Source organism: Lepus europaeus, chromosome 2 (genome assembly GCF_033115175.1).
Source record: "Lepus europaeus isolate LE1 chromosome 2, mLepTim1.pri, whole genome shotgun sequence".
Lineage (NCBI taxonomy): Eukaryota > Metazoa > Chordata > Mammalia > Lagomorpha > Leporidae > Lepus > Lepus europaeus.
Window position 1 is genome coordinate 96,413,044 of NC_084828.1, and position 26,983 is coordinate 96,440,026.

Below are 26,983 nucleotides of genomic sequence, written 5' to 3' on the forward strand. Positions count from 1 at the left end.
AAAGGACTCTTACTGCACTCCTGGAAATCTACATCCACATTCATCCCTCTTTATTTATTGCGCTGCCTGAACTCACCACCAAGTCCTGGTCCCGAGCCTTCATTTGAAACACCCATGCTGGTGTCCACTGTCCCCTTCAGCTCCTCCCGGATGTGCACTCATTTCCTCACCCACCCAGCTCTCAGCTCCTCCATCTCTTCTGCCTCCTCCTTCCTCTCAGCCTGAGAGCTTGCCCAACTGTCTTGCCCCCTTAATTTTGTTCCTACATCTCCCATTAGCATCTATCTCCTGCCATCACCATGCAGTTTAAGCTACTTCAGTAAGTCAGATTCCCAACCATCTCCCTCTAACATTAGACACAATTTATAACAACTAAGTACCGGGTCCTGCACGCATAAGACTTCATTCAATCCCAACCCCGAATAACCTTTTTAAGATAGGATGAGGGGGCTGGCACTGTGGTGTAGCGGGTAAAGCTGCTGCCTACACTGCCGGCATCCCATATGGGATGAGTCCCAGCTGCTCCACTTCCGATCCAGCTCTCTGCTGTGGCCTGGGAAAGCAGTGGAAGATGGCCCAAGTCCTTGGATCCCTGCATCCATGTGGAAGACCCAGAAGAAGTTCCTGGCTCCTGGCTTTGGATTGGCACAGCTCCAGCCATTGCAGCCAGTTGGGAAGTGAACCAGTGGATGGAAGACCTCTCTCTCTCTCTCTCTCTCTTTCTCCTTCTCTCTCTGTATAACTTGGACTTTCAAATAAATAAGTCTTTAAAAAAAAAAAAAAAACTAGGATGACTTTATACAAACCCTCCTTGCTCAGGGTCACATAGCTGTCAAGTAGCAGAGCTAGACTGGAATACAGATTGACCTCACTGCTGCGTTCCTGCTACACCACTCTACCGTCACCATTCAGCCCCCACCGACCCCTCTTCCCTAAGGAGTGGGGGGAGTCAGGCAAACTCAGTTGCCAAGCTGAGATCTTATCAACAGCAACAAAGAATTCAACCTTTGTTTTGGCAAGACCTGAAGGTAAACTTCTACAAGGGCTAACCCACATCTTTAACCTAACTCACAGCCTCCTCTCCCCTTTGGTTTAATTCTATCAAAAAAGTTACTCAGGCTTGGTGACTGAAAGACACCTGTAGGCACCAAACCAGAAACAAGGGCGAGAACTGCACGGCTGCACTCAACCCATCTCTTCCTATGCTTGTCTCCTGCCTCTTCCACTCTGTCATGAATTTTCCTTTACATTACCAGTGCAATTGAACTGAGAGAGAGACCAGCTTGACTGCCCATATTTTATCTTCAGTTGTGCCAGTGTTGTGGGTGGGACTCCCAGAACTCACTTGGTCCTCCTGTGCAGGGGCTTCCCGGACACGGATATCAGCTGGTGGCAGCCTGCATCTATGCAAACAGATGAGCTGCCTGGAAAGTTTCCGGGCAAAGGGACTGCACTTTGTACTCTGCTGCACTGTGTACACATGTAGTAACCTCTGTAAATGGCTTTGGGAAAGTCATCAGGGAATAACAGAGCTAGTTGGTGGTGCTTTCTCCTCCTGTATTGGATTCCGCTGTAATTTGCAATGCAAAGTGGTGCAATCGCCTACTGTAAATACGATCTGTGCTCCCACATGCTTTTCAAAGGCCACTGGGCATGTCAACAACCCCAGGGTCACAATGTTCTAGCCAGAAGTCTACTTGGGTAACCAAGTAGAGGCATTTGTCCTTTTGGAATAAGGGCAAATAGCATATGGAAGCAGGAATCCAACCAAGTCCCCCGGGTGCGGAAATAGAAGAGAAGACGACAGAGGAGACAGAGGCTGTGGACTGTTGAAATCAGCATCTGAGCGGGCCCCAGACTCTGGTGAAGGAGAGGGCGGCCGGTAAATCATGAGACTGATTGCCATCCTTTTCCTCTGCTCCAGGCTGCTGCCCGGCGGAACCCAGGAACCGCTCTCCCAGGAAATTGACTGCAATGATGAGGATGTGTTTAAGGCTGTGGACGCTGCTCTGAACAAATACAACGATAGAAACAAAAGCGGCAACCAGTTCGTGTTGCACCGCGTAACGGAGGTCACAAAGACGGTAAGTGGGCTGTGCTTCACCTTGGAAGCATTTGGGATCTGTGCTGACACTCAGACACCAGGCACCTGCCCCTACACACACACACACACACCACTAATATTAAAGGTAGAGCCTCACAGCTCTTGGAAAAGATCAACTCCACTCTCTGGCCTGGGAGGGATGGCAGGGTGTGACTCGTCCTTGGACCACCTCGGTTGGTCTTCAGTTGCTCTGAGAACAAAATCTAGGGTGAAATGAAACAAAGGGAGGTGGAGTGATGGGAAAGGGATTCTGCAAAGTGGGAGAATTCAGGAACCCAGGGAGGCTGCAGCAAGAGAATCCACTGGGTCTCTGGGACTGTATGAAAATATAAAGCCCTGAGGGCTCTAAGTGAGATGGAGCCCTTAAAAAGATCTGTCTAAGCGGAGGCGGGACCAAGATTAGCCTGGGTCTGCTGCTTCGACAAGATACCTACTGCCAAGTCCAGATGCATGAGTGTGTCCAGGCTAACAGTCGTGATTTAGCTGGTTTGTAATGTTTTTTTAAAGATTATTTGAAAGTCAGAGTTACACAGAGAAAGGAGAGAGAGAGAAAGAGAGAGAGAGAGAGAGAGAGGTCTTCTATCCGCTGGTTCACTCCCCAATTGGCCACAATGGCCAGAGCTGAACCGATCCAAAGCCAGAAGCCAGGAGCTTCCTCCAGGTCTCTCACGTGTGTGCAGGGACCCAAAGACTTGGGCCACCTTCTACTGATTTCCTAGGCCACAACAGAGAGCTGGATGAAAAGAGAAGCAGTGGGGTCTCGAACCGGCACCCATATGGGATGCCAGCATTGCAGGTGGCAGCCTTACCCACTATGCCCCAGCGCCGGCCCCTGTAATATTTTTTAATCACTGCACTGATGCACTTAGGTAGCAGACAAATCCTGGCAGTGTGTGTGATCCAAAGAAGTAAACTTTCACGGATTTATTTAAATAAGTTTCATATAAAAAAAAAACTATGTGTCTGGGGTAGTTAAGCAACTGGTAACTCCAGTGAGGGGGAAAAAAGTCCAACCATGTGAGGTCACAAAGTTAAAGAAGAAAACCACAGTGGGAAGGTTGGGGTTTTTTGGTTTGTTTTTTCCTGAGGGTAGAATCACGCCAGTCTGGTGCAGACGTGTACGGAGCTCCCAAAACCACAGTCTGCCTCTCGTGTCTTCATGGTTGATGTTTGTGGAGTTTGCTCTGAAATGTTCGCACCATCCTCTCTTTTATTTTCACTTTGCCAAGTGCAGGCAGTGCCTGCCACCTCGTGTCACAGGTCCACATCGCCAAAGCGGAAGGCACCTTGGAGACTGTCTTGGGTGACTGTCTTCTCCTGATGACCAAGCAGGCTGCAGACGGCTCTGCTCCTGAGCCCCGCCCTCCGGGGGCGCCCCTGCTGTCAGCTACAAAGAGAGGCTGCAGGATATCACCCTCTGGGTCCCTTAGATCTGAAAGCCCACCTAAAGCAGCATCTTTGCAGTGAAAGAAAAGTGTTCTGTGACAGCCTAGAAATAATAGTAGACCGGGGCCAGTGCTGTGGCGCAGCTGGTTAACGCCCTGGCCTGAAGCGCCGGCATCCCATGTGGGTGCCGGTTCAAGTCCCGGCTATTCCACTTCCAATCCAGCTCTCTGCTATGGCCTGGGAAAGCAGTAGAAGATGGACCAAGTCCTTGGGCTCCTGCACCCACGTGGGAGACCCGGAAGAAGCTCCTGGCTCCTGGCTTCGGATCGGCACAGTTCTGGCCGTTGCGGCCAATTGGGGAGTGAACCAGCGGATGGCAGACCGACCTCTCTCTCTCTCTCTCTCTCTCTCTCTCTCTGCCTCTCCTCTCTCTGTGTAACTCTGACTCTCAAGTAAAAAATAAGTAAATCTTAAAAAAAAAAAAGAAACAATAGTAGACCAACCATAAAAGGAATGAAATATTAAATGCACCCTACCACATGGCTAGCTTTAACACATCATGCAAAATGAGAGAAGCCAGACAAGTGACCAGCGGCACGGCCCACCGATAGCGAGTGGCCAAGTGCTGGCTTTGGCAGCAAAAGCGCATAGACTCAAATTGGAAGCAAGGGCCCGGCACAGACAGACACAGAATGAGAAAGTGGATTACTGGTTGCCAGGGGCTGGAGGCGAGGAGGAATTTTTATGGGAGTAACTGCTGGTGGGCACAGGGTTTCTTCCAGGGCTGATAAAATGCTTCTAAGAATACTAAAGGACATTGAAGTGTATATATGAGTGCGTGAATTGTATCTCGATACATCTATTTAATATTAAAAGAAGAAAAATTAGAAAACGAAACAAATAAAAATACTAAAATTACCCCCAAATTAACCCCACCATCCAAAGATAGCTGTTCACATTCCTTTTTTAATGAAGGTGCCTTGCTTTGTTTTTTAAATTGTCAAAAGTAATTCATGTGCATTAGAAAAAAAATGTCAGATGATGTAGGAATGTGTGTTTAAAGATGAAAGGGAAAGATGATTATAAGCTCCTCACTGAGAGACACACATTTTAACAGTTTGCTACATATCTTTCTAGTCTTTGTATTTTTTTTTTAAAGACTTATTTATTTGAAAGGCAGAGTGACAGAGAGAGAGAGAGAGAGAGAGAGAGAGAGCGAGCTTCCGTCTGCTGATTCACTTTCCAAATGGCCACATCAGCTGGGTTTGGGCCAGATCAAAAAAAAAAGTAGGACCCAGAATTCCATCTGGGTCTCCCACATGGGTAGCAAGGGCCCAAGCACTTGAACCATCTTTCTTTGCTTTCCCAGGTGCATTAGCAGAGAGCTGGCTTGGAAGCAGAGCAGTAGGGATCCAAACAGGTGTCACAAGCAGCAGCCTAACCCCCTGTGCCACAAATCCTGCCTGCTTTCTGGCCTATTTAAAGGCATACAAGGGATCTGCAGAAAGTTTGTGGACAATGCATATAATGAAAAACTATGCAAGAATTTCAAAAGTGTGTTTGGTGCAAATAAACTTAGCTTTCATTCCATTTTCCTATAAACTTTTTGAAGTATCTTCATCCGTGGACATATAAAACAATCTTCAAAAATGGGCTAATTCTATGGATGTTTCCTTGTAACCTCTGAACATAAATGTATAAGTATTTGTTTTTTTTTTTTTTTTTTTTTTTTTTTTTTGTTTTTTTTGACAGGCAGAGTGGACAGTGAGAGAGAGACAGAGAGAAAGGTCTTCCTTTTGCCGTTGGTTCACCCTCCAATGGCCGCCGCGGTAGCGCGCTGCGGCCGGCACACCGCGCTGCTCCGATGGCAGGAGCCAGGTGCTTATCCTGGTCTCCCATGGGGTGCAGAGCCCAAGCACTTGGGCCATCCTCCACTGCACTCCCTGGCCACAGCAGAGAGCTGGCCTGGAAGAGGGGCAACCGGGACAGGATCGGTGCCCCGACCGGGACTAGAACCCGGTGTGCCGGCGCCGCAAGGCGGAGTATTAGCCTGTTGAGCCACGGCGCCGGCCAATGTATAAGTATTTGATATACCTTTTTCCACATAAGTACGCGTTTGCAAATCCCTGTAATTCTAAGGAAGGCTTTGCTCTCCCTGGCTCACATGTACATCAGTCGTCCTGACTACACAAGGACCCACTTGGGGGGCTGCCCCCTGGGGAGCTGAATGCACCATAAATCTCTCTGGTTTCTTTTTCAGGTTGGCACTGACATATTTTATTCCTTAGAGTACCAAATCAAGGAGGGCGACTGTCCGGTTCAAAGTGGCAAAACTTGGCAGGATTGTAACTACAAGGACGCTCTGGAAGCTGTAAGTGTCGCACCTGCTAAACTGTTTTGCTTGCACAGTCCAAAAAAAAAAAATCATGGAGAAGCCAGAAGTTAGAGAGAGAGAAAGCCTACCCATGAGAAGGGGGCTCTAGTGACCAGCCAGTGCGTGATCGAGGGTCAGCCTCAGGAGAACAACGGAGCAACACATGAAAGCCGAAGGGCTGGTGAGGGGAGAGTGGGAGGGCTGCCATCGAACAGTCCTGAGAACAAATGTGCACCTGCTTTCCAATGAGCTTGTGCCCGCAGGCAGGTTGGCTGACCTCTCTGAAATGGTGTTCTCCCTTGCAAAAGGGAGGTGGAATTGACCTCTTCAAGGTTGTTAGAGAATGAAAGGAGGTAATTTGGTAAATGATCTTGTAAATAATAGGCCATCCCAACCAAACCCCTAACAGCTGCCTGGCACAGCACGGCTGCTCGGGAGATTGCAGTCAGCGCCTGCCGCAGCCGCAAGCGCAAACCTCTTCCCCAGCCTGTGGACAGATGTCAGATGGCCCGCAGCCTGCAGGTGGATTAAGCATAGCCGTCAGCTGCAGTTCTAAGTGGGCTCTGAATTAGGAGCCCTCAGTGATCTCCTCTGGAAAGTGGGGACAGGAGGCTGCTGGGCCCTGTCCGGCCTGCCTCCCAAGGCTGTGGAGATAGAGAGAGCCTGCAAACCCGTGGATGTGGCTGAAGAATGGCGAGGCAAGACAAAACAAATGCCACTGTTCAACACGGCAAACAGCTGCCACCCATCCAGTGCCTCCTGGGACGAGCCTCTGTTAGGCACTTCCATTGCGTCTGCACGTTTATTGCTCACGCAGCCTGTGCGATGTGGTGTGTCTCCTACAAGAAGGGGAACCTGAGACTCCAAGACACAAAGGTACCTGATGGCAGTGACCACTAGCCAGTGGCTGAGCAGGAACAAGAAGACACGGGGGCATCAAGTCTTTGCTCTCTCTCGTGAGTTAAACTGAGCTTCGTGAGAATCGCATTCATCCAGGGGAACCGAGAGGTGAGTCGGGAGATGGTTCTGAGAAGACTGGTTCTAAGGTACTGTGTATGGAACATCTGGTGAAAAAGAGGGCTCCGCAGGGCTGGAAACAAAGACACAAGCTTGGAAACCCACCGCTCACGGATCTCAGTGACTTGTGCAGAATCGTTAGGCTACAAAAGCACACATTGTCGCGTTCTCGAGGGTCAAAACTCTCTTAGGAAAAAATACGGGCAAATCTGTAGGTGTCCGTGTTTCCTAGAGAAAGCCGTGTTTAGCAGAGTCCCGGGTGGGCCCCTCCACGCGATGGATTAGGGTGAATGTTCCCTTTCTGTTCTTCGTAGGCCACAGGAGAGTGCACAGCGACCGTGGGGAAGAGGAGCAACGGGAAATTCTCTGTGGCAACACAGACCTGCCAGATTACCCCAGGTAACTGATATACCCATGGCATTGCCCTGGTGGGGGGGTGGGGTGAACCATTGCTGTGCACCAGCTACACGGCCCAGACTGGGCCCTCTCCCCTCCCAGAGCAGGCAGGAGCAATGCCACTGGCAGCAGAGGGGGGCACGTGGGCAAGGGTGGGGTGAAGTGACAGAGTGCCAGAGTTGGGCCAGGCATCCCCTCTAAGAATTATCCTAACTCTTTAGTGGGCTAGGGCCCTGCCTAAGAGTGAGAAGACTCAAGACCTGCCCTTAGTTGGTGGTGGGATCCTGTTGGGAAGCACAGACTAAGCTCAGACTCGACCTGGAATCGTTCAGGGCTCTTCGCCTTCTTGGCTTCCCTTTGCCTTGTGCAGACAAGGGAGCTGGCCGGACTTTCCACTTCCTGGGGTGGTCGTGAGACTGAAATGAGGTGGAATGGGAGGGTTCCTGTCTGGCACGTGGCACAGAGGCCAGTGCAAGCACACAGGCAACCGTGTGAGCCGTGAGCACAGAGGGATAAGGCTCAACTGGCTAAGCCAGGAGCAAGACGATCTCCTGACTGAAACCCTGGCTCTCCAAAGAGCGAGGAACTACAGGTTGAAGCGGGCTCACTTCCAGGAAAGTCATCCATAGTAAGCTGAGCGGGCATGTGTGCCCACCAGGTTCTCACGCGTGTTGCTTGCAGTCCATGTGCAGTTGTGGGTGGAGATTGAACGCCAGCAGGAGGTAGGAGCTTCACCAAGGTGAAGTGAGGGTGAGGGTACCATTGCCAGCTGTGCCAGGTTCCTCAAACCAGCCATGGCTGGATCAGGGCTTGCAACTTCCTTGTTTTAACTTTTTAAAAACTATCTATTTGTGAGGCAGACAGACAGAAAACTCCCAGTGGCTGGTTCACTCCCCAGATACCTATGACTGCTGGTGTTTGACCGGAACAGGACCAGGAGCTAGAAATTCAACCCAGGTTTCCCAGGTGAATGGCAGAAACGCAACGATTTGAGCCATCACCTGCTGCCTCTCAGGGTGTGCTGTAGCAGGACACTGGAGTCAGGAACCAGAACCAGAACACTGAACCCAGGTACTCAAATATGGGACCCTGGTGTCTTAACTGGCTTAGCTTAACCACTAGGCCAAATGCCCACCCCAGGACTCGCAACATCTTAATGAAAAGTGTTAGCCATTGAGTTGTCTCCTTCATCCATTAAGCAGCCTCCTGTTTATCTGCAGGAACATGAGGTTATTATCAATTCAGGTTTAGCCAAGTTTTTTTTTCTTTTTCTTTGAGGGGAGGGTCAAAGGCATAATGCCTACTAATCATAATAATGTATTGATGATCAGCAGAATAAAACAAATAGTGACATTATGGAGTCCTTCTGTGGCAGCCATAGTTGTAAACACAATACATGCCTTAACCTGTTTAACCCTCACATCAACTCCAAGAGGTAGAAACCAATATCGTCACGTTACAAAAGAGGAAGCTGAAGCCAGAGCAGTTAAGAAACTCACCCGGGCCGGCACTATGGCTCACTTGGCTAATCCTCCACCTGCGGCGCCAGCATCCCATTTGAGCACCAGATTCTAGTCCTGGTTGCTCCTCTTCCAGTCCAGCTCTCTGCCGTGGCCCAGGAAGGCAGTGGAGGATGGCCCAAGTGCTTGGGCCCTGCACCCGCATGGGAGACCAGGAAGAAGCACCTGGCTCCTGGCTTTGGATCGGTGTAGCACCGGCCGTAGCAGCCATTTGGGGAATGAACCAATGGAAGGAAGACCTTCCTCTCTGTCTCTCCCTGTCACTGTCTATAACTCTGCCTGTCAAATAAAAAAAAAAAACCAAGATCCCACAGCCAGGAAGTAGTGGAGTTGGGAGTGTGACTCCTCGATAAACAAAATTCCTTAAGACTATAATTACGGGGCAACAGATCAAGAGATGCACCTCCTATTAGCTTCTTTCCTAGTACAGGCGGTGACGCCTTGTACTGAGGAGCGGGCGCACCTAGGTGATGTGAATCACAAAAGCCTTTTTGGAATTGGCCTTCTTGGAGACAGGTCTGGAGCAGGCAGGGGTGGGACAGCTCAGCCTCCCTGTATAGCAATGCCATAGCAGCAGTTGTGAACAACAGCCCTAGCGATCTGGCTGGAACCCACAGAAATTCTATCCTTGGACTTCTGATTCCTGCAGGAAGTTGCATTCCAAGGGAAACAGCCCCAAACAGAAACGAAGTCTCTAGTAGTTCAAAATCTTTAATCATTAAACAGATCTCTAGAAATGTGGCGGTAGGGTGGAAAATCATTCTGTCACCCAGGAAAACTGAGTGAGCATCTTTCCTACTCTCCTCACCCTCCGTGGTTGCTCTTTCTCTTCCGCTAGTCCCGGTCAACAGCCACACACCCCCCGCCCCCGCCTTCTCTCCGTCTCCCCCTGCCGCCTCTTGTGCTCATCTTTTGTGTTCAGTAATTCTCCTACCTTTGGAACCCGTGGAACTCGCCTCCAGTCTTTAGCATCAACCATTACCGTTGGTTCACCAGAACTTCAGAAAGGAGAGGAAGGAGAAAGTTCCACGTATTCGCCCTGCAAGAGTTTCCCTGACCCACATCTTGATGGAGAGAAATGCCAGAAACAGTTGCGGGGAGATTAGATTGAGCTGCTAAGAACCAAGGGGCAGCGCGCTTCAGCTGTTGGCCTCCCGATTGCGTCTGGCTCCCGGCGCGCAGGCGCGGGTACAGGCAGGGCAGCGCCTGGGGGAGGAAGTCTTGGACTCCGGCAGCTACCTCCCCCTCTTAATGGCAATTGCCATACCGACCAATGATCAGTGAACGTTCGTGGGTGATGTGGACAGCTGCCTTTCAAATCTTTTGCATGATCTCGGAAACCCTTCAGGGGTTGCCCATTCTTACAGCACCCCACTCTCCGTCCACTTCAGGGGCTCCTACTCTGCATTTGCAAGGGTGTGTGTGGCTGCCTGGGGAGGGGGCTCCGGCTGACTTTCATCAGCTTCGTCAAGGAGCCCACGCCCCTTTGAACTACGTTAGTAACCTCCGAATAGGGTCAGTAACCCCCTGGCCAGGACGGTGAAGGTAGGCGCCAGCGCACGGGGGTCCTCTTTGCCCACCCTTCACACCCTGATGACCCCTCCCCCACCGCACACTTGAAATTCCGGGGAAATGTGTGCATGCCGCATCCCATGCTTCTATGTCTCTCTCTCATCCCGCCTCCGCAGGAGCCATGCACTTAGTCCCGCCGCGCCCTGTGCCCTCACCCCCAAGAGGACGCCTCAGGTCACCTCTGTCCTTAGCTCAGGCATCTTTCCGGACCCCGCTCTTGGGCTCCTGCCTTCCAAGCCCTCACCAAATCACGTTGAAATGATCTGCCTACAGCTCTGACTCTCCCATGTGTCATCTCCTTTACAACAGTGACCAGCACCAACACATTCATGTCCCTGAGGAGCCTAGTATGTGACAGCCGGTGCAACATACGTGCTCCTCAGGCTAAGAGAAAATAGGTGAAGCCCCGAGCTTGACTTCAAGGAGCTTTCCCTAACACTGAAATGTAAATAAGAACTATACATTTGAATTTTTTAAAAAGATGATGAATTCATACATGACTTCTATAATTAAAATTTACTCTTAAAAAAAGTTAAAACAGGTACGCACGATATTGTGCCTGTAAGATGCCCCTGAGTGAATGACAGCTTTTTTCCCCCCCTCTGCAAAAGTCTTGTATTCTCTTTTTTCCTAACGCATACAGGATTTACTGGGAACTTTATTTATCAGGGCTTTCTAAATGGTCTTCTTTGTTTAAAGCAATGTTTCCATCATTAACGTGGCCCTTTTCTTGCTCTCTGTGAAGCCGAGGGCCCCGTGGTGACAGCTCAGTATAACTGCCTGGGCTGCGTGCACCCCGTGTCAACCAAGAGCCCTGACCTGGAGCCCATTCTGAGCCATGCTGTTCAACATTTTAACAACCGCACCGATCATTCCTACCTGTTTGCTCTTAAAGAAGTAAAAGGGGCCCAACGACAGGTTTGTTCTTTAATCTTTCATGTTACACGATGTAGTATAAAAATGTTAGATCTTTCTGTTTAGGGTTTCATTACCTAAAGTAAACCAGCGCTGGTGCCGTGGCTCAACAGGCTAATCCTCCGCCTAGCAGCGCCGGCACACCGGATTCTAGTCCCGGTTGGGGCGCTGGATTCTGTCCCAGTTGCCCCTCTTCCAGGCCAGCTCTCTGCTATGGCCCGGGAGTGCAGTGGAGGATGGAGAAGCACCTGGCTCCTGCCTTCAGATCAGCACCGGCCAGCAGCGCGCTGGCTGCGGCGGCCATTGGAGGGTAAACCAACAGCAAAGGAAGACCTTTCTCTCTGTCTCTCTCTCTCACTGTCCACTCTGCCTGTCAAAAATAAAAAAAAAAAGTAAAAAAAAAAAAAGTAAACCAGCAGCCACGATTGCGTGGCTGGCAGCCAGGGGCTCTGGGTTTTTACGTTTGCAGCAGTGGAGCAAAGTGAGTAGGATGGTGCTACATGCAGGGGGAGGGGGATGATCAGGTCCACTTCCTTTGCCATTTGCTCTCAGCAAGCAAATGGGCATTAGTGTTACACGTTTGTCCTACCCATGGGGAAATGGAAAATCATCTGGCTTTACAGCTTTTGTTTTGTTTTGCTTTGCTTTGCTTTAAAGATTTATTTACTCAAAAGACAGAATTACAGACAGAGAGAGAGAGAGAGATTTTCCTTCCACTGTTTCACTCCCCAAGTGGCTGCAATAATGGGCTGAAGTCAGGAGCCAGGGGCTGCTTGCAGGTCTCCCACGTGTGCGCAGGGACCCAGGGATTTGGGCTGTCTTCCTCAGCTTTCCCAGGTGCATTAGCAGGGAGCTGCACTGGATGCCAGCGCTGGTCCTTAACCCTCTGAGCCACAGCGCTGGGTCCTGGCTTTACAGTTTTAAGAGAACTATGTAGGCCGCCGCTGCGGCTCACTAGGCTAATCCTCTGCCTTGCGGCGCCGGCACACCGGGTTCTAGTCCCGGTTAGGGCGCTGGATTCTATCCTGGTTGCCCCTCTTCCAGGCCAGCTCTCTGCTATGGCCCAGGAGTGCAGTGGAGGATGGCCCAAGAGCTTGGGCCCTGCACCCCATGGGAGACCAGGAGAAGCACCTGGCTCCTGCCTTCGGATCAGCACGGTGCACAGGCCACAGCACACCGGCCGTGGCGGCCATTGGCGAGTGAACCAACGGCAAAAAGGAAGACCTTTCTCTCTGTCTCTCTCTCTCTCACTGTCCACGCCACCTGTCCAAAAAAAAAAAAAAGAGCGAGAACTATGTCATCATTTTGTTATCATGAGTTAAACACGGTTCCAAAATGTTAAATTTTATCTTAAGAGGTTGACATGTCTTTCTGGGTACCCCCTAAATTATAGTTTCCATATCATTGAAAGAATAAAAGTAACTAAGTAACAATCTGATATTTATTTATTTATTTATTTTAAAGATTTGTTTATTTATTTGAAAGTCAGAGTTACACAGAGAGAGGAGAGACAGAGAGCGAGGTCTTCCATCCGATGGTTCATTCCCCAATTGGCCGCAATGGCTGGAGCTGTGCCAATCCGAAGCTAGGAGCCAGGAGCTTCTTCCAGGCCCCCCACGTGGGTGCAGGGGCCCAAGGACTTGGGCCATCTTCTACTGCTTTCCCAGGCCACAGCAGAGAGCTGGATTGGAAGTGGAGCAGCCAGGACTTGAACCAATACCCAAATGGGATGCCAGTGCTTCAGGCCAGGGCGTTAACCCGCTGTGCCACAGCGCCGGCCCCCAATCTGATTTTTTTATTGGCTCAGTTCATCAAATCTTTTCTGATAGTTGGCTGGGTGCTTTGTATTTTACCTTGTTACAAGCGACTCATTTTAGTCAGTAACCTTCCCTGTAATTAAAACGCCATACAGGGCGAGGCACCATGGGTTAAGCCGCCACATGGGATGCCAGCATCCTGTATTTGAGTACCTGGGATGGAGTCCCACCTCTGCCTCTGATCCAGCTTCCTGATAATGCACACTAGGGGGCAACAGATGACGGCTCCAGTACTGGGGCCCCTGCCACTTACATGGGAGACCCGGATGGAGTTCCAGGCCTCTTGATTTGGCTATTGTGGACAATTAGGGATTTAGGGAGTGAACCAGTAGATGGAAGATTCTCTCTCTATCTCTCTCTCAAATAAATAAAAATAAACAAAAGTGTATATTTCACATTTTTTAAAAAAGATCTTACAACGTGTCTTTGTGCGACCTGCAGGTATTACTCAGTTCCATTCCTGTCCAGGTACCAGGAGGCTGGAGAGATCTTACCACCTAGGAGACTGAGAACCTCAGAATCCCTTGGGAAAGGCCACTCCAGTTCCGGAGTTTTCTGTCCTTAGCAGAGCACTATTATTTCATGAAATTCAATAACGCATTTTCTCTCTGCAGCCTGGTTGGGAACTATTGTTAGGCTGTACTTAAGGACATGGTAACTCCATCTATATATTGCATTTTATTTACGGATGGATGGTGTGTGGGTGGGTGTGTGTGTTGTGTGGGGAATTCGAGTAGCTCAGGGTCCTCAGTACTTACTCAGTAATAGCTGTTGCCTAGGAATTTTAAAAGCTGCTGTTCCTTGAACATTTGCATGCCAGGCTGTGTCTTAAATGCACACCATTTACATCACATAGTGAATAATGTTCCAACTGCCCTCTAACTCCTCAACCCTAAATTGTTTCAGGTGGTGGCTGGATGGAACTTTCAAATTACCTATACAATTGCACAGACTAATTGCTCCAAGGAGAACTTTCTCTTCCTGACTCCAGACTGCAAGTCCCTTTTGAATGGTGTAAGTAGGCAACAGTTTAAGTGTAAAGCTCTTAGCATTTGCTTGCAGGATTTACAGGCATGGGAAAGATACGGGACAGTCTTATCCCTAAAATCTTAGCTGACATCTAGTGATTCATGGTCACAATCACTCAGAATTCCTGCAGCTCAAGTCACTGCCTTACCCACTGCTGAAAGACCCTGCCTGGCCAGCAATACGTGTTTACAGAACAATCGGGGGCTGCCGGGGCCTCAGAGGCACTGACGACATTGTCAAGTTGGTCTTTGTGTCACACTGTCCTACCTTCTTTTCTTCCCCACGTACTCAGTGCCCTCATGGCTTTCCCCAGCTTTACTTGGCATAATTCCTCACTTCAAGCTATTTTTTTTTTAAGATTTATTTATTTTATTTGCAAGCCAGAGTTACAGAGAGGCAGAGGCAGAGAGAGAAGTCTTCCATCTGCTGGTTCACTCCCCAAATGGCTGTAACAGCTGGAGCTGAGCCAATCCATAGCCAGGAGCCAGGAGCTTCTTCCAGGTCTCCAGGTGGGTGCAGGGGCCCAAGGACTTGGGCCATATTCCACTGCTTTCCCAGGTGCATTAATAGGCAGCTGTATAGAAGTGGAACAACTGGGGCTCAAACTGGCACACATATGGGATGCCAGGGTGTAGGTGGTGGCTTTATCTGCTACACCACAATGCTGGCCATTCTAAATTTTTTTAAAAAGTCTGTGTGGGGGCTGGAGCTATGGCATAGTAAGTTAAGCCACCACCTGCAATGCCCACATCCCATATGGGTGCCGGCTCAAGTCCCAGCCACTCCACTTCCAATCCAACTCCCTGTTAATGGCCTGGGAAAAGCAGCAGAAGATGGCCCAATTGCTTGGGCCTCTGCCACCCACATGGGGAGACCTGGATGAAGCTTCTGGCTCCTGGCTTCAATCTGGCCCAGGGGATAGAAGATCTCTCTCTCTCTTTCTCTCTTTCCCAACCCTTTCTTTTTGTAACCCTGCCTTCAAATAAAATAAATACATCTTTTAAAAAAGAAGTCTGTAGTTAAGAAGTGATACAAATTGAGAGTTATGATAGCATTGGCTGGCTCCTCTTGTCATTGGTCCTTTCAAGTTTTCTTCTTGATCTTAAGTCAGTGTTGAGCATTCATAATTTTCCAGAGAAGTATCTGTTTCATGGGATTTAAATTACAAACACTTGTTCATAATATTCTCTCACATTTTTATATTTCTTTGTATGTGTTGCTCTGTTGCCTTTTTATGCATTTGATTATTTTCTCTTACTCCAAGAAAGTGCATCTGGATATTTTTATTAAAACTAGTGCTCTCTGTTTTCCAGTTCTCTGTTATGATCCAGTTTCTCTGTTCACCAGTTCTGCTTCTGTCTTCATTGTTTCCTCCTTCTTGTCTTCCTTGTCTATTTTTTTCCCAATTTCTTGAAACAGTCACCTAGGTTTGGGGTCTTTTGGGGTGTTTGGTTTTTTGTTGTTGTTGCCTCTTTTCTCAAACTGTGACGTTCACATGACTCCATGAGTAGACTCCGAAGGCTCTCCTGCAGGTCATATGGATGTCCCATCTTTGTTGCTTTTTCATTTCTTCCTTATCCAAAGAAGACCCTAACTTTTCAGGCTTGTGTGTTTATGTTTCCAAGTACAGTGTTTTGTTTGTTTCAGCTTATGGTGTTAATTTTTAGTGATCTTGTTTTTCCTTTTTTAAAGTTGTCCAAAAATGTGACCTGTGTTCTTTCTGCTTTGCAAAATTTATGGAACCTTTTTATAACCTAGTGTAAAAGCAACTAAAAATATTTGCGTGATATTTACAAAAGTACCATTTAAAATCCATGTATCAGGCCGGCGCCGCGGCTCACTAGGCTAATCCTCTGCCTTGCAGCGCCGGCACACCAGGCTCTAGTCCCAGTCGGGGCGCCGGATCTGTCCCGGTTGCCCCTCTTCCAGGCCAGCTCTCTGCTGTGGCCCGGGAGTGCAGTGGAGGATGGCCCAGGTGCTTGGGCCCTGCACCCCATGGGAGACCAGGAGAAGCACCTAGCTCCTGCCTTCGGATCAGCGCGGTGCGCCGGCCGCGCCGGCCATTGGAGGGTGAACCAACAGCAAAGGAAGACCTTTCTCTCTCTCTCTTTCTCTCACTGTCCACTCTGCCTGTCAAAAAAAAAATAAAAATAAAAATAAAATCCATGTATCAAATGAAAATAAATCAATCTTTATGGTTACTCAAGTCTTCTATGATCTTATTTTTTATCCATTTGCCCTGTTTTAGATTTATGGTTGTACATTGCTTCTCCTCCACAATTATTTATATCTATTTCTATGCATATACCTAACATTTTCTGTTTTATTTAGATTCCTGCCTTCTAGTCTATATTTTACAAAATAATCTTTCTTACTGCCTTTATGAGTTTTTGTTACACTGAATTTTACGTTGTCCAATTTTGATTATACTCTGGCTCCTTTCTTGTTTATATTGCCCTACACAGCTTTGCTAATCCTTTATTTTTAAACCATATTATCTTTTTTTATTATAAGGTATGATTCTTAAAGCTGATACAGATTGATATTATTTTGAACTTAACCTGAAAGTTCTACATTTTTGAAAGAAAATTTTACCCAGTATCTTTAATAGTGACTATTTCTGTACAAGGTCTTCTTGTCATCTTATTTCACATTTTCTAAATGAATCTGTATTTGTGTCTATGGATGTTGGTTTTGATGCTATTACCTGTTGTTCATTCTGTCTTTTGCAGTAGGACTAAGTTTTGGTTTATTTTTTTTTTCTAGGCAATAATGTGGGAAGTAGATATCCTATTTATAATTTGTGCAGCCATTTAGAGTCTCTAACGTATTTTTAATTCATATATGTATATGCTTTTTAAACATCAGGATACTGGTGAGTGCAGAGATAATGCGTACGTGGACCCTCAGCTAAGAATAGCTTCCTTCTCCCAGAACTGCGAGCTCTTCCCAGGTGAGGCCTGACACGCTGGCACCGCACTGGCAGAACAGTGCCCAGACAAACAGCTGCATCTTTTTGTGGAAACCGACATGCCGCATAGTCTATGTAATCCTCAGCCCCTGCTGAAAACACTGGGCCCCTTCCCTGCCTGGCTGGGCTGCAGCAGGCGCAGATGAAGCTGCTCAGGAGTGGCCAGAGGGGATGTGGTGACAGAAGGGAAGTTTTATGTCCTCTGGGCAAGGCTGGCCTTGGAGTTCTAAGCCAGCTGATCTTCCTGTGTATAAGTTGTCCTTCAGTGGGGTGATTAAAAGTTAGAGAGAAATGTATCCCATTTTAACCACCAGAATAAAACACTTTCAAGTACAAGGGTTTCTCTCTCTCTCTCTCTCTCTCTCTCTCTCTCTCCTGGGAAGTTCCAATGGGAGGAAAGGAAGTTAGTATGAGTTTCCAATCACTTCAGTATTGTAACAAGAGCTGGCTTTTCTCACATTGTATATATTCCATGAGAAGAAGCAGCTTTACTGAAGGTGTCTTTACCAGGACTTAAAAATTTCCCATTAGAAAGTCGTTCCTTTAATTTAAGCATTGCTTTTAGTTTCCATCAAAAGTGCAAGGTCAGGAAAAAAGTAGTCTAGTATTGACTGAATCATTAACACTTTGGATTGAAGGTGTTTCCCTCCGGTGCTCCAGTGGGGAGAGAGTCAAGTGCTGAAGGTCAGCCGGACAACCTTCACGCACTCACGACTGGGCTAGGCTACCACGCAGGCTGGATCCTGTGCAGGACAGGTGTTCGGCCAGGCTGCCCTTCTGGTATGCATACTTACTTCAGATCTGATTCTCTCAGGGGAGGATTTTGTCCAACCGCCCACCAAGATATGCGCTGGCTGCCCCCGGGAAATACCTGTCGACAGCCCCATGCTCAAGGAGGTGCTGACGCATTCCATGGCAAAGCTTAATGCAGAGAATAATGAAACTTTCTTCTTCAAGATTGACACCGTGAAAAGAGCAACCGTCCAGGTCTGTATGTGGTGCGCGAAAGCAGTGACGCTGTAGCCTGGGTGCAAGTTGCTTCCGATTGTGTCACTGATCCTGGCTCAGGATTGGGAAACTGTGTGTGTGGGCACGGGATTTGGTAGATTTGAATTTCCAGTCCCCAGCTTGCTGCGTGCTTGGTGTGTGACCATGGACGGGCCTCTTAGGCCATTCTCTCTGCTTTCTATCTGCAAAGGACTGGGGTGAGGATCAAAGAAGGTAATGTGCGCCAAATGACTTTGCAACTTCTGAAATGTTGTGTGAATACTAGCAAGTATTACATAATCAATAAATCTCATCTCCCATCATAGTATCACCCAGTGCTGTGGGCTTAGCCACGTCAGTCAATTCATCAGTTCATCTCTCCACACTTTTCTCCATGGCATTTCTCCCTCAGCTCCCTCTGCCTGCAGTTCCCTTTCTTCTTAGAAACGCACCCTCAGGTGTTGGCACACTCTGTCAAAGCACTGTGCGCAGGTCAGAGCCTGCAAGGCTGGGTCAGGAACATCTGGAGGGAGGTCACCCCCCTACTGCCACCTCTGCACCTCTGGGTGTTGCACAGTCAGTGTTGCAGTGACATCAGCACCTCCACAACGCTAGAAATCACAGCACACCAAAAGCTGCGCCCTGGGCAGCTGCACACACGCATTCGCCCGGAAGATCTCTGCCTTTGGTTTAGTGTTCTGTTGTCTCCATGTTGAAATTCTTAACGTTATGGTTGAGCTTGTGTTTTTAAATGACATTCGAACCCCAGCTGAGGGGCTACCCTGTGAAAGGTCGGGGTACTTGTCCAAACTGTCAAAGGCTGAGTAGCAAGGAATAGCGGAGAAACTGTCACAGCCAAGAGGCACTTAGGGAGACAGGACGGCCACGTGTGATGCGGTATCCTGGATGCAGTCCTCTCGATGCCACATCGCTAGGGGGAACATGGCACGAGAGAACATCAATGAAATGTAAATAAACGCTGTGTTTTGGTTAAAGGAGAAGAGACCGCACCCTCTGGGGCGGCATGTCTCCCTCCATGCCCTGTCAACAGAGGGTTAGCAGCGCCCTCTTCTGGGAGTCTGGAGACCCTGCTCTACCCACAGCACCAGCCATGCACGTCCTGGGGGACCCGGGGTGGTCACTGAAGCTTTTTCAGTCCCCTGGCCTCATTTGTAAAATGAGTGGCTGGATTTGAAGAGCCTAACTCTCTACCACCAGCAGAGGTCTGGGACTAATGTATTTGTTAGTGGTTGGATGCCTATAACAGGGACTCCAATTGGGCTTCCCTGAAGACAAGCTAAAGAGAAGTAACCAAAATAGAATCCAACTGTTAGAACAGATTTTTATTTATTTACTTGAAAGAGTTACACACAGAGAGAAGGAGAGGCAGAAGAGAGAGAGAGAGAGAGAGAGAGAGAGAGAGAGAGAGAGGTCTTCCATCCGATGGTTCACGCCCCAATTGGCCGCAAGGGCCAGAGCTGCACTGATCAGGAGTCAGGAGCCAGGAGCTTCTTCCAGATCTCCCACGGGGGTGCAGGGGCCCAAGGTCTTGGACCATCTTCTACTGACTTCCCAGGCCATAGCAGAGAGCTGGATCGGAAGTGGAGGAGCCGGGACTCAAACCAGCGCCCATATGGGATGCCGGCATTGCAGAGGGTGGCTTTACTTGCTATGCCACAGTAGCGGCCCCAGGCTCAAACTTTTGACTCAGTAATTGAATTTTGAAGAATCGAAAATATGAGTCTACATATACAAATATATTCACTGCAGTTTTAATGAAAGAGCAAAAAATGGTAAACTGTCAAAACCATCAATAACATGGCATAGCCTTATAGCAGAGCATTAAGTAGCCATTTTTTAGTAAATATTTATTTATTTACTTAAAAGCAGACCAACAGAGAGGGGGAGTTGCAGAGAGAGAGAGAGAGAGAAATCTTCTGTTTGCTGGTTCACTCCCCAAATGGCTGCAAAAACCAGGGCTGGGCCAGACCAAAGTCAAGTGACAGGAACTCTAACCACGTCTCCCACATGGGCGGCAGGGATCAAGGACTTGAATCATCTTCTACTGCTTTCCCAGGTGCATTAGCAGGGAGCTGGATCAGAAGCAGAGCAGTCACGACTCAAACCACCATTCATGTGGGATGGCAGCGTCACAACCAGAGGCTTAGCCCACTGCACCACATGCTGGCCCCTGGGCAGCAGTTTTAAAGTACCTTTTGAAGAAATCTCAGTATAGGAAATGTGTTCTATTTTCATAGTCAGTGTTAAAAAGGAGCCATACAATTGAGTATATATTATGTTCCAATCGTGTTATAAAAAATGTACAGAGAGCAATACCGATCAAAACGGACACTTTGATTTCTCTACCACTGGGGCCCACCCTACTGTCACCCCCTCATTGCACAGTCACATGACCTGTCTATGATTACTTATGGGGATAAAAACTCACTATGGCTTGTTTCTGTCAGTTTCACCTCTCACGTCTCATTTCTGCTTTCCTATGGAATCCCTTTATGCTTTTATTTACTACTTAGTTATTCATTTGAAACAGAGAGAGACAGAGGGCAATCTTGCAGTCATTGGTTCGCTCCCCAGATGCCCTCAACAGGCAGGTCTGGGCCGGGGCGGCCAAACCTGGAGGTAATAACTCACATGGTGGCAGGGACCCTGCCTGGGCCATCACCCCCGCCTTCCAAGGTCTGCATCAGCAGGGAGCTGGAGTCAGGAGCCAGAGCTGGGACTCGAACCCAGGCACTTCACTACGAGATGTGGGCTCCTAGCCTTAAGGTGAAGCACCCACCTACCAAGGAGTTTAAATATGCATACTAACTGAAAGTTTTGTTGTGAAGCATTTGTACTTCTTGTGCACAAATCTCCAAGTCGGTGTATAATTGAAATCTCAAGATTCTCCCTTAAAATTGGTTAGAGAAAAAAATACATGTAATTTAGTATACATGCATTTATTAAGCACTTAGTTGGTGCTAATTAATTTTCCAGGTGGTGGCTGGACAGAAATTCGCTATTGAGTTCACAGCCAGGGAGACCTCGTGTTCCAAGGAAAGTAATGAAGAGTTGACGGAGAGTTGTGAGATCAAAAGTCCTGGTGTGAGTACTAACACCACTGTCTGCCTTTTCACTAGAAACCTAGTTGATGTGTTAAGACTCATTTGCTTCGGTATCTCACTAATAACAGTGATCTCTCTTTTCTGTTTTCATGGACAGCAAAGTCTACACTGCAATGCTGACATTTACGTGATACCTTGGGAGAAAAAAATTTACCCTACTGTCAAGTGTCAATCACTAGGAATGGTAGGATTCTTTTTTTCTAACAGATTTATTTTATTTATTTGGAAGGCAGTGATAGAGACAAAGACAAACAGAGAAAGAGAGCTCTATCTGCTGGTTCACTCCCTAAATGGCTACAAGGGCCAGGGTTGGGTCAGCCTGAAGCCAGGAACCAGGATTTCTACCAAGGTTTCCCACATGGGTGGCAGACACCCAAGAACTTGGTCATCATCTGCTCCTTTCCTAGGCACATTAATAGGGAGCTGGATCGGAAGCAGAGCAGCCAGAACTCAAACCAGTGGTCCAATATGGAATGCTGGTGTTGCAGCTGGTAGCTTAACCCGCCTTATCACAACACTGACCCTGAATGGTATTCTAATTACAGTCAGCTTGATGTTCAATTCTCTTCAATCTGAATAATTATATTTTGGGTTTAAAAATGGACCATTACTGAAAGGAAATGAGGGACTATCATTTTTAAGAGAGAAATCTCACATTTCTCCACTGATTTTTTTTTTTAATGGTTAGAAGTGAAAGCAACAGGTCTCACAATCACTTTCTCATACAGATCAGTAACCCATGGAAGCTTCTCGAAGCTGTCTTTGAGATGTGCTGGGGAGAGCTAACACTTGCCACATACCCTCAAGGTGTGCCTGAGGCAAGCTACATCTCGCCACTGCCCTCTGGAGAGCTTGTCAGGGATTCACTTTCAGCCCCACTCCAGTTCTAATGAATAAGAATCTGCCTCTTAATAGATCTCCCTGCCCCACACTGGAGATCCATACATGTGATCCAAGGTAGAAAAGCATTAGTTTACAATTTTTTTTAAATTTATTCATCTTTCATTTTATTTGAAAGTCAGAGAGACAAAGGCAGTTACAGACAAGAGATCTTCCATTCGCTAGTTCACTTCCTCAAATGCCCATAACAGCCAGGACTGGGCAGCGCCGATGTCTCCCATATGAGTGGCAGGGCTCCAACTACTTGAACCATTGCTTGCTGCTTCTCAGAGTGTGTATTAGCAGGAAGCTGGAATTGGGAGCAGAGCCAAGACTCCAACACAGGCAACTCTAATATGGGAGATGGACAACCAAAGGGGCATTGTAACTGCTGTGCCAAATGCTGGCACCTATTCTTCTTTTTAAGTCTGAAAAGAATCCTGGGAGGAACCACTTTCCCTGTTGTCAAAGATGAGACTCTAAAAATTAGACTCTGCACTCCCAGAGTGAACAACAGTAAGATTACCAAGCATTTCGTACACATTTTCCATTAGTCTTTCTTTCTTTCTTTCTTTCTTTCTTTCTTTCTTTCTTTCTTTTTTTTTTTTTTTTGTCTTGGCTTTCCATGCCTAAAATACTCTCATGGGCTCTTCAGCCAGATCCGAATGCCTTAAGGGCTGATTCTGAGGCCAGAGTGCTATTTAGGACATCTGCCATTCTATGAGTCTGCTGTGTATCCCACTTCCCATGTTGGATCCTGTTCTCCCTTTTTTGGTTTTATCAGTTAGTATTAGCAGACACTAGTCTTATTTGTGTGATCCCTTTGACTCTTAGACCTATCAGAGTGATCAATTGTGAACTGAAATTGATCACTTTGACTAGTGAGATGGCATTGGTACATGCCACCTTGATGGGATTGTATTGGAATCCCCTGGCACGTTTCTAACTCCACCATTTGGGGCAAGTCCGATTGAGCATGTCCCAAATTGTACATCTCCTCCTTCTCTTTTTCCCACTCTTATATTTAACTGGGATCACTTTTCAGTTAAATTTCAACACCTAAGAATAAATGTGTGTTAATTACAGAGTTCAATCACTAGTACTAGAACAACAACAACAACAAAATACTAAAAAGGATAAAGTATTACATTGTACATCAACAGTCAGGGCAAGAGCTGATCAGGTCATTGTTTCTTATAGTGTCCATTTCACTTCAACAGGTTTCCCCTTTGGTGCTCAGTTAGTTATGGCTGATCAGGGAAAACAAATTATATTTGTCTCTTTGGGACTGGCTTAATTCACTCAGCATGATGTTTTCCAGATTCCTCCATCTTGTTGCAAATGACCGGGTTTTGTTGTTTTTGACTGCTGTATAGTATTCTATAGAATACATGTCCCATAATTTCTTCATCCAGTCTACTGTTGATGGGCATTTGGGTTGGTTCCAGGTCTTAGCTATTGTGAATTGAGCTGCAATAAACATTAATGTGCAGATGGCTTTTTTGTTTGCCAATTTAATTTCCTTTGGGTATATTCCAAGGAGTGGGATCATTAGTCTTTCTTATAACCTTAATAGGCAGGAGCTGAGATTATTCCTATTTTACAAAGGGAAAAAATGAAACCAGTGGCACTTGGATGCAAATCTAGAACTAATCAGTGCCCCCCCTTTTCACCATGACGATGGTTACAAGGAGTTCCTAGCTTGTTTCCAGAGCCATGTTCTTTGTGCCACCAAACATTGCTTCCAACTGTGACCTTTGCTCTGGTAGTAGAAGTGTAGATGGAAGTAATCCACAAATCCATATCTTTGATGCAAGTTGCCGCTTCTCCTTTTCTGATTTGGGTTTTTGTCAGGCCTGGTGTATCTGTAGCCTAACACAGACGGTGTACAAAGGCTGCACGCCAAGCTTATGAACATGTCCTAACGTGTTTTGGCCCAAGACAGTAATCTGGAATATTTGCTCCCTTTGTATTCAGTGCAAAAAGCCACTCAGAGTCTTTCAGGATAAAACAGTAATAGTGATGATAAAAGTAGTATCAATTAATGAATAGTGTGCCGCATACTTGCACCATTGCAAGCTTGGTGACACTCTAACACGGATGGGGAATTTTTCCTGCCACGGGCCATTTGGATAGTTATAACATCATTCATGGGCCATACAAAATTATCAACTTAAAATTTAGCCTACTGTAGATTTATTGAATTTTGAGTTCTGCCTGTAGTTGCCTTGGCAGGGCCAGACCGAAGAATTTTGCAGGGCTTGAATGGCTCACGGGCCAAACATTCCCCACACCACTAGAGTGTGTGTAGTTGAATCAATCAACTTTCCCAGATGGAACAAAAACCCTGCAGCTTATTTTAGAGTATTACTGAAGTTAATGATCAATGTCCACAAATCTTAATGTCAATCAAAAGAGGACAAATATTACCTATTCTGGAACACTAATGCAGTACTTAAAATCTGGCAAAGACCTTCCCCCTTGTAAACCAAGGTAGCACTACCAGATCTCAGTCTCTTTTTTCTTCACTGAGACTGTGGTTTACACAGTTAATCTATTTTAATCTTACTATTTCCTGTTTAGACCTCACTGATGAAAAGACCTCCAGGTTTTTCGCCTTTCCGATCAGCACTTATGGAGCGAACAAGAGGAGGAACAACTGTAAGTGTACCCCACACTCTCATGACACCCGTACAAGATGAAGAGCAGGACCCAGAGAAAGAACAAGGATCCACTCAAGGGCATGGCTGGCACCTCGAAGAGCAAATAAGACATAGCATTGACCATGACCATAAACTTGAGCATGACCAAGGCCATGGGTACAAAAGAGGACATGGCCTTGGCCATGGACATAAAAAACAACATGGCCCTGGCTATGGACATCAACAGGAACTTGACTATGATCTTGAACCTCAAAGGGGACATGGCCCTGATCATGGACATCAAGGGGGACGTGGCCTAGCCCATGGACGTAAGCCTAAGCATGGTCATGGCCATGGAAAACATAAAAATAAAAACAAAAAACATGGAAAGCACTTGGCAAGCTCATCTGAAGAAAGTACTGCCTCTGCACAGACACAAGAGAAGACAGAAGGGCCAGCAGCCTTAGTGCAGGCAGATAGAGCAGCCACCTTCTCCAACTTTGAGGACTTAGATCTCATTGAAGCTCTGATGCCTAATACAGCACCAGCTCCCACAGAGAGTGCTGATGATTGGATCCCTGATGTGCAGATAGAACCAACTATCCTTTCATTTAACCTGATATCTGACTTCCCAGAAACGACGTCCCCCAGATGTCCTGGACGACCCTGGAAGCCAGTTAATGGAGCAGGTCCATCCACAGAAACAAAAGAAGTTCATGATTTTGATCTCTCTGAAGCTCTTAATTAATGTGTGTAGCCAGGGGTATTTCTTTAATGTTTTATCATCCCCTTTCTTCATCGTCCAAACATAAGTATCCTGATATAAAACACAAAAACTATGATGTCTCAGAATAGCCTAGAAGGAAGTAGTGAGACTCTCAATGGGGACGCTGTCAATCTCCGTGGACTACAAAAAACCACATGACACTATTCTAACTCCTTTGTGGGTTTGCTAAACTAGCACAGGAAATGCACAAACTCATGTGCCTTTTGGTCTACTGCAGTCTGCTTCTCTGATAACAAACACGTATCTTAAATCATACATCCTCGATTTTCACACACAGATTCCTGGTGTTCCAAATCAACTAGCACCTGGTCCCTGCATGCATGGGAAAATCAGGGCAGGAAAGAGACCAAATGCTGGCCTTATTCATGGGGTAAACATCACAAGGAGAACTTCTAGATGCCAAAGCAGTATAGCAAGGACGATGGGCTGGCCAAAGGGAGGGAAGGAGGAAGTAAATTCATTCATTGTCTTTCTGTTTCCAATCTGAGATAATTATATCCAATAGGTACTCTCATTTGACAAGGCTGTTCTGATAATTCCTTTTCTAGGTGAGAGTGTTTCCTACAAGTCAATATTCTCTGCTTACTCATTAACCACTCTGTGCAACAGGACTTTCAAATAGGAGTTTTCTGTTTATTTTTTGCCTAGGCTAGATTGAGTAATCCTTAGTTTGCAGAAGTCCTGAGTTGAACCATCAGGATGGAAAACAGAAACAGACTTGCCAAGGAAACCTTTTATATATATATATATATAATTGACAAGAGAAAATGGAAGATATTCAATTAAAAAGAATATAAAGCAAACTTTGTTCAGAAATAATTTTGTCAGAAAACTGCTCTCTAGCCTCACTTTACAATCACATCTTCTTTCTGCTATGGCATTGAAGGCCATTGGCTTTTGCAAAAGAGAATCATCTTTCAGTGCCTTAGAGTGCAACAAAAGCAAGTATCGTATGACCCATGCTGTGTTTCCACTTAGAGAGACCAGATATGGCTTTAAACTGCTACACGCACCTGTGGATGTCAAAGTTACTTCCTTTTGTTGGATGCATTCAAGCGTCTGAGTTTTTACTTCATTTCAGATGTGGTCTGTATTTTTAAATAAAGAACCAATGATGCCAGGAAAAGAAATCTCACCTTGTCAACTGGTTGCTTTACTTTGTGAAAAATCGAATGATGACATCAGATTAATAGAGTTTCACTATACTATACTTACAGAGGCACCTACAGTCCTGTGAGTACCTGGGCCGGCCCCCAAAGGCAGGTGCAGAGCCAACACCCGAGACTGAGGTCTCTTGACCAGGGGGCAGATTCTTCACGCCTGACACAATAGCCCCACCAACCTCTGGCTGCAACCTTGAGTGCAAGGACAAGAAGAAAGATGGGATAACATTTAAATAGAGAAGAAGGCCATCTCGATCATTCTGTTCCTGGGTGAAATAAAGTTCCATTTGACATTCTCA

At 46.9% G+C, this 26,983-nt stretch overlaps 1 protein-coding gene across 3 annotated transcripts; it reads left to right on the top strand.

Moving 5' to 3' along the window:
- The first annotated feature begins 1,642 nt into the window (after window positions 1-1,642).
- KNG1 (kininogen 1) lies at window positions 1,643-26,983 on the top strand. Of its 3 annotated transcripts, none has more exons than XM_062211262.1 (11): window positions 1,646-2,084; window positions 5,751-5,861; window positions 7,196-7,280; window positions 11,115-11,287; window positions 14,008-14,115; window positions 16,999-17,083; window positions 17,916-18,088; window positions 21,086-21,193; window positions 21,311-21,397; window positions 24,676-24,753; window positions 25,370-26,651. In XM_062211262.1, exons 1-11 carry the CDS (start codon window positions 1,890-1,892, stop codon window positions 25,544-25,546), a joined length of 1,380 nt encoding a protein of 459 aa, XP_062067246.1. In that variant the 5' UTR covers window positions 1,646-1,889; the 3' UTR covers window positions 25,547-26,651. The 3 variants fall into 3 exon arrangements, with proteins under 3 accessions (XP_062067236.1, XP_062067246.1, XP_062067256.1); XM_062211272.1 differs by lacking the exon at window positions 25,370-26,651 and adding an exon at window positions 26,739-26,983 and having other exon boundaries at window positions 1,648-2,084; XM_062211252.1 differs by having other exon boundaries at window positions 1,643-2,084; window positions 24,676-26,651.

Coding starts and splice junctions, on each gene's coding strand:
- KNG1 (XM_062211252.1), top strand. CDS start 1,890: ATGAGACTGATTGCCATCCTTTTCCTCTGCTCCAGGCTGCTGCCCGGC. Junction 5,862..7,195: donor ACAAGGACGCTCTGGAAGCT/GTAAGTGTCGCA, acceptor TGTTCTTCGTAG/GCCACAGGAGAGTGCACAGC. Junction 21,194..21,310: donor GTGAGATCAAAAGTCCTGGT/GTGAGTACTAAC, acceptor TTTCATGGACAG/CAAAGTCTACACTGCAATGC.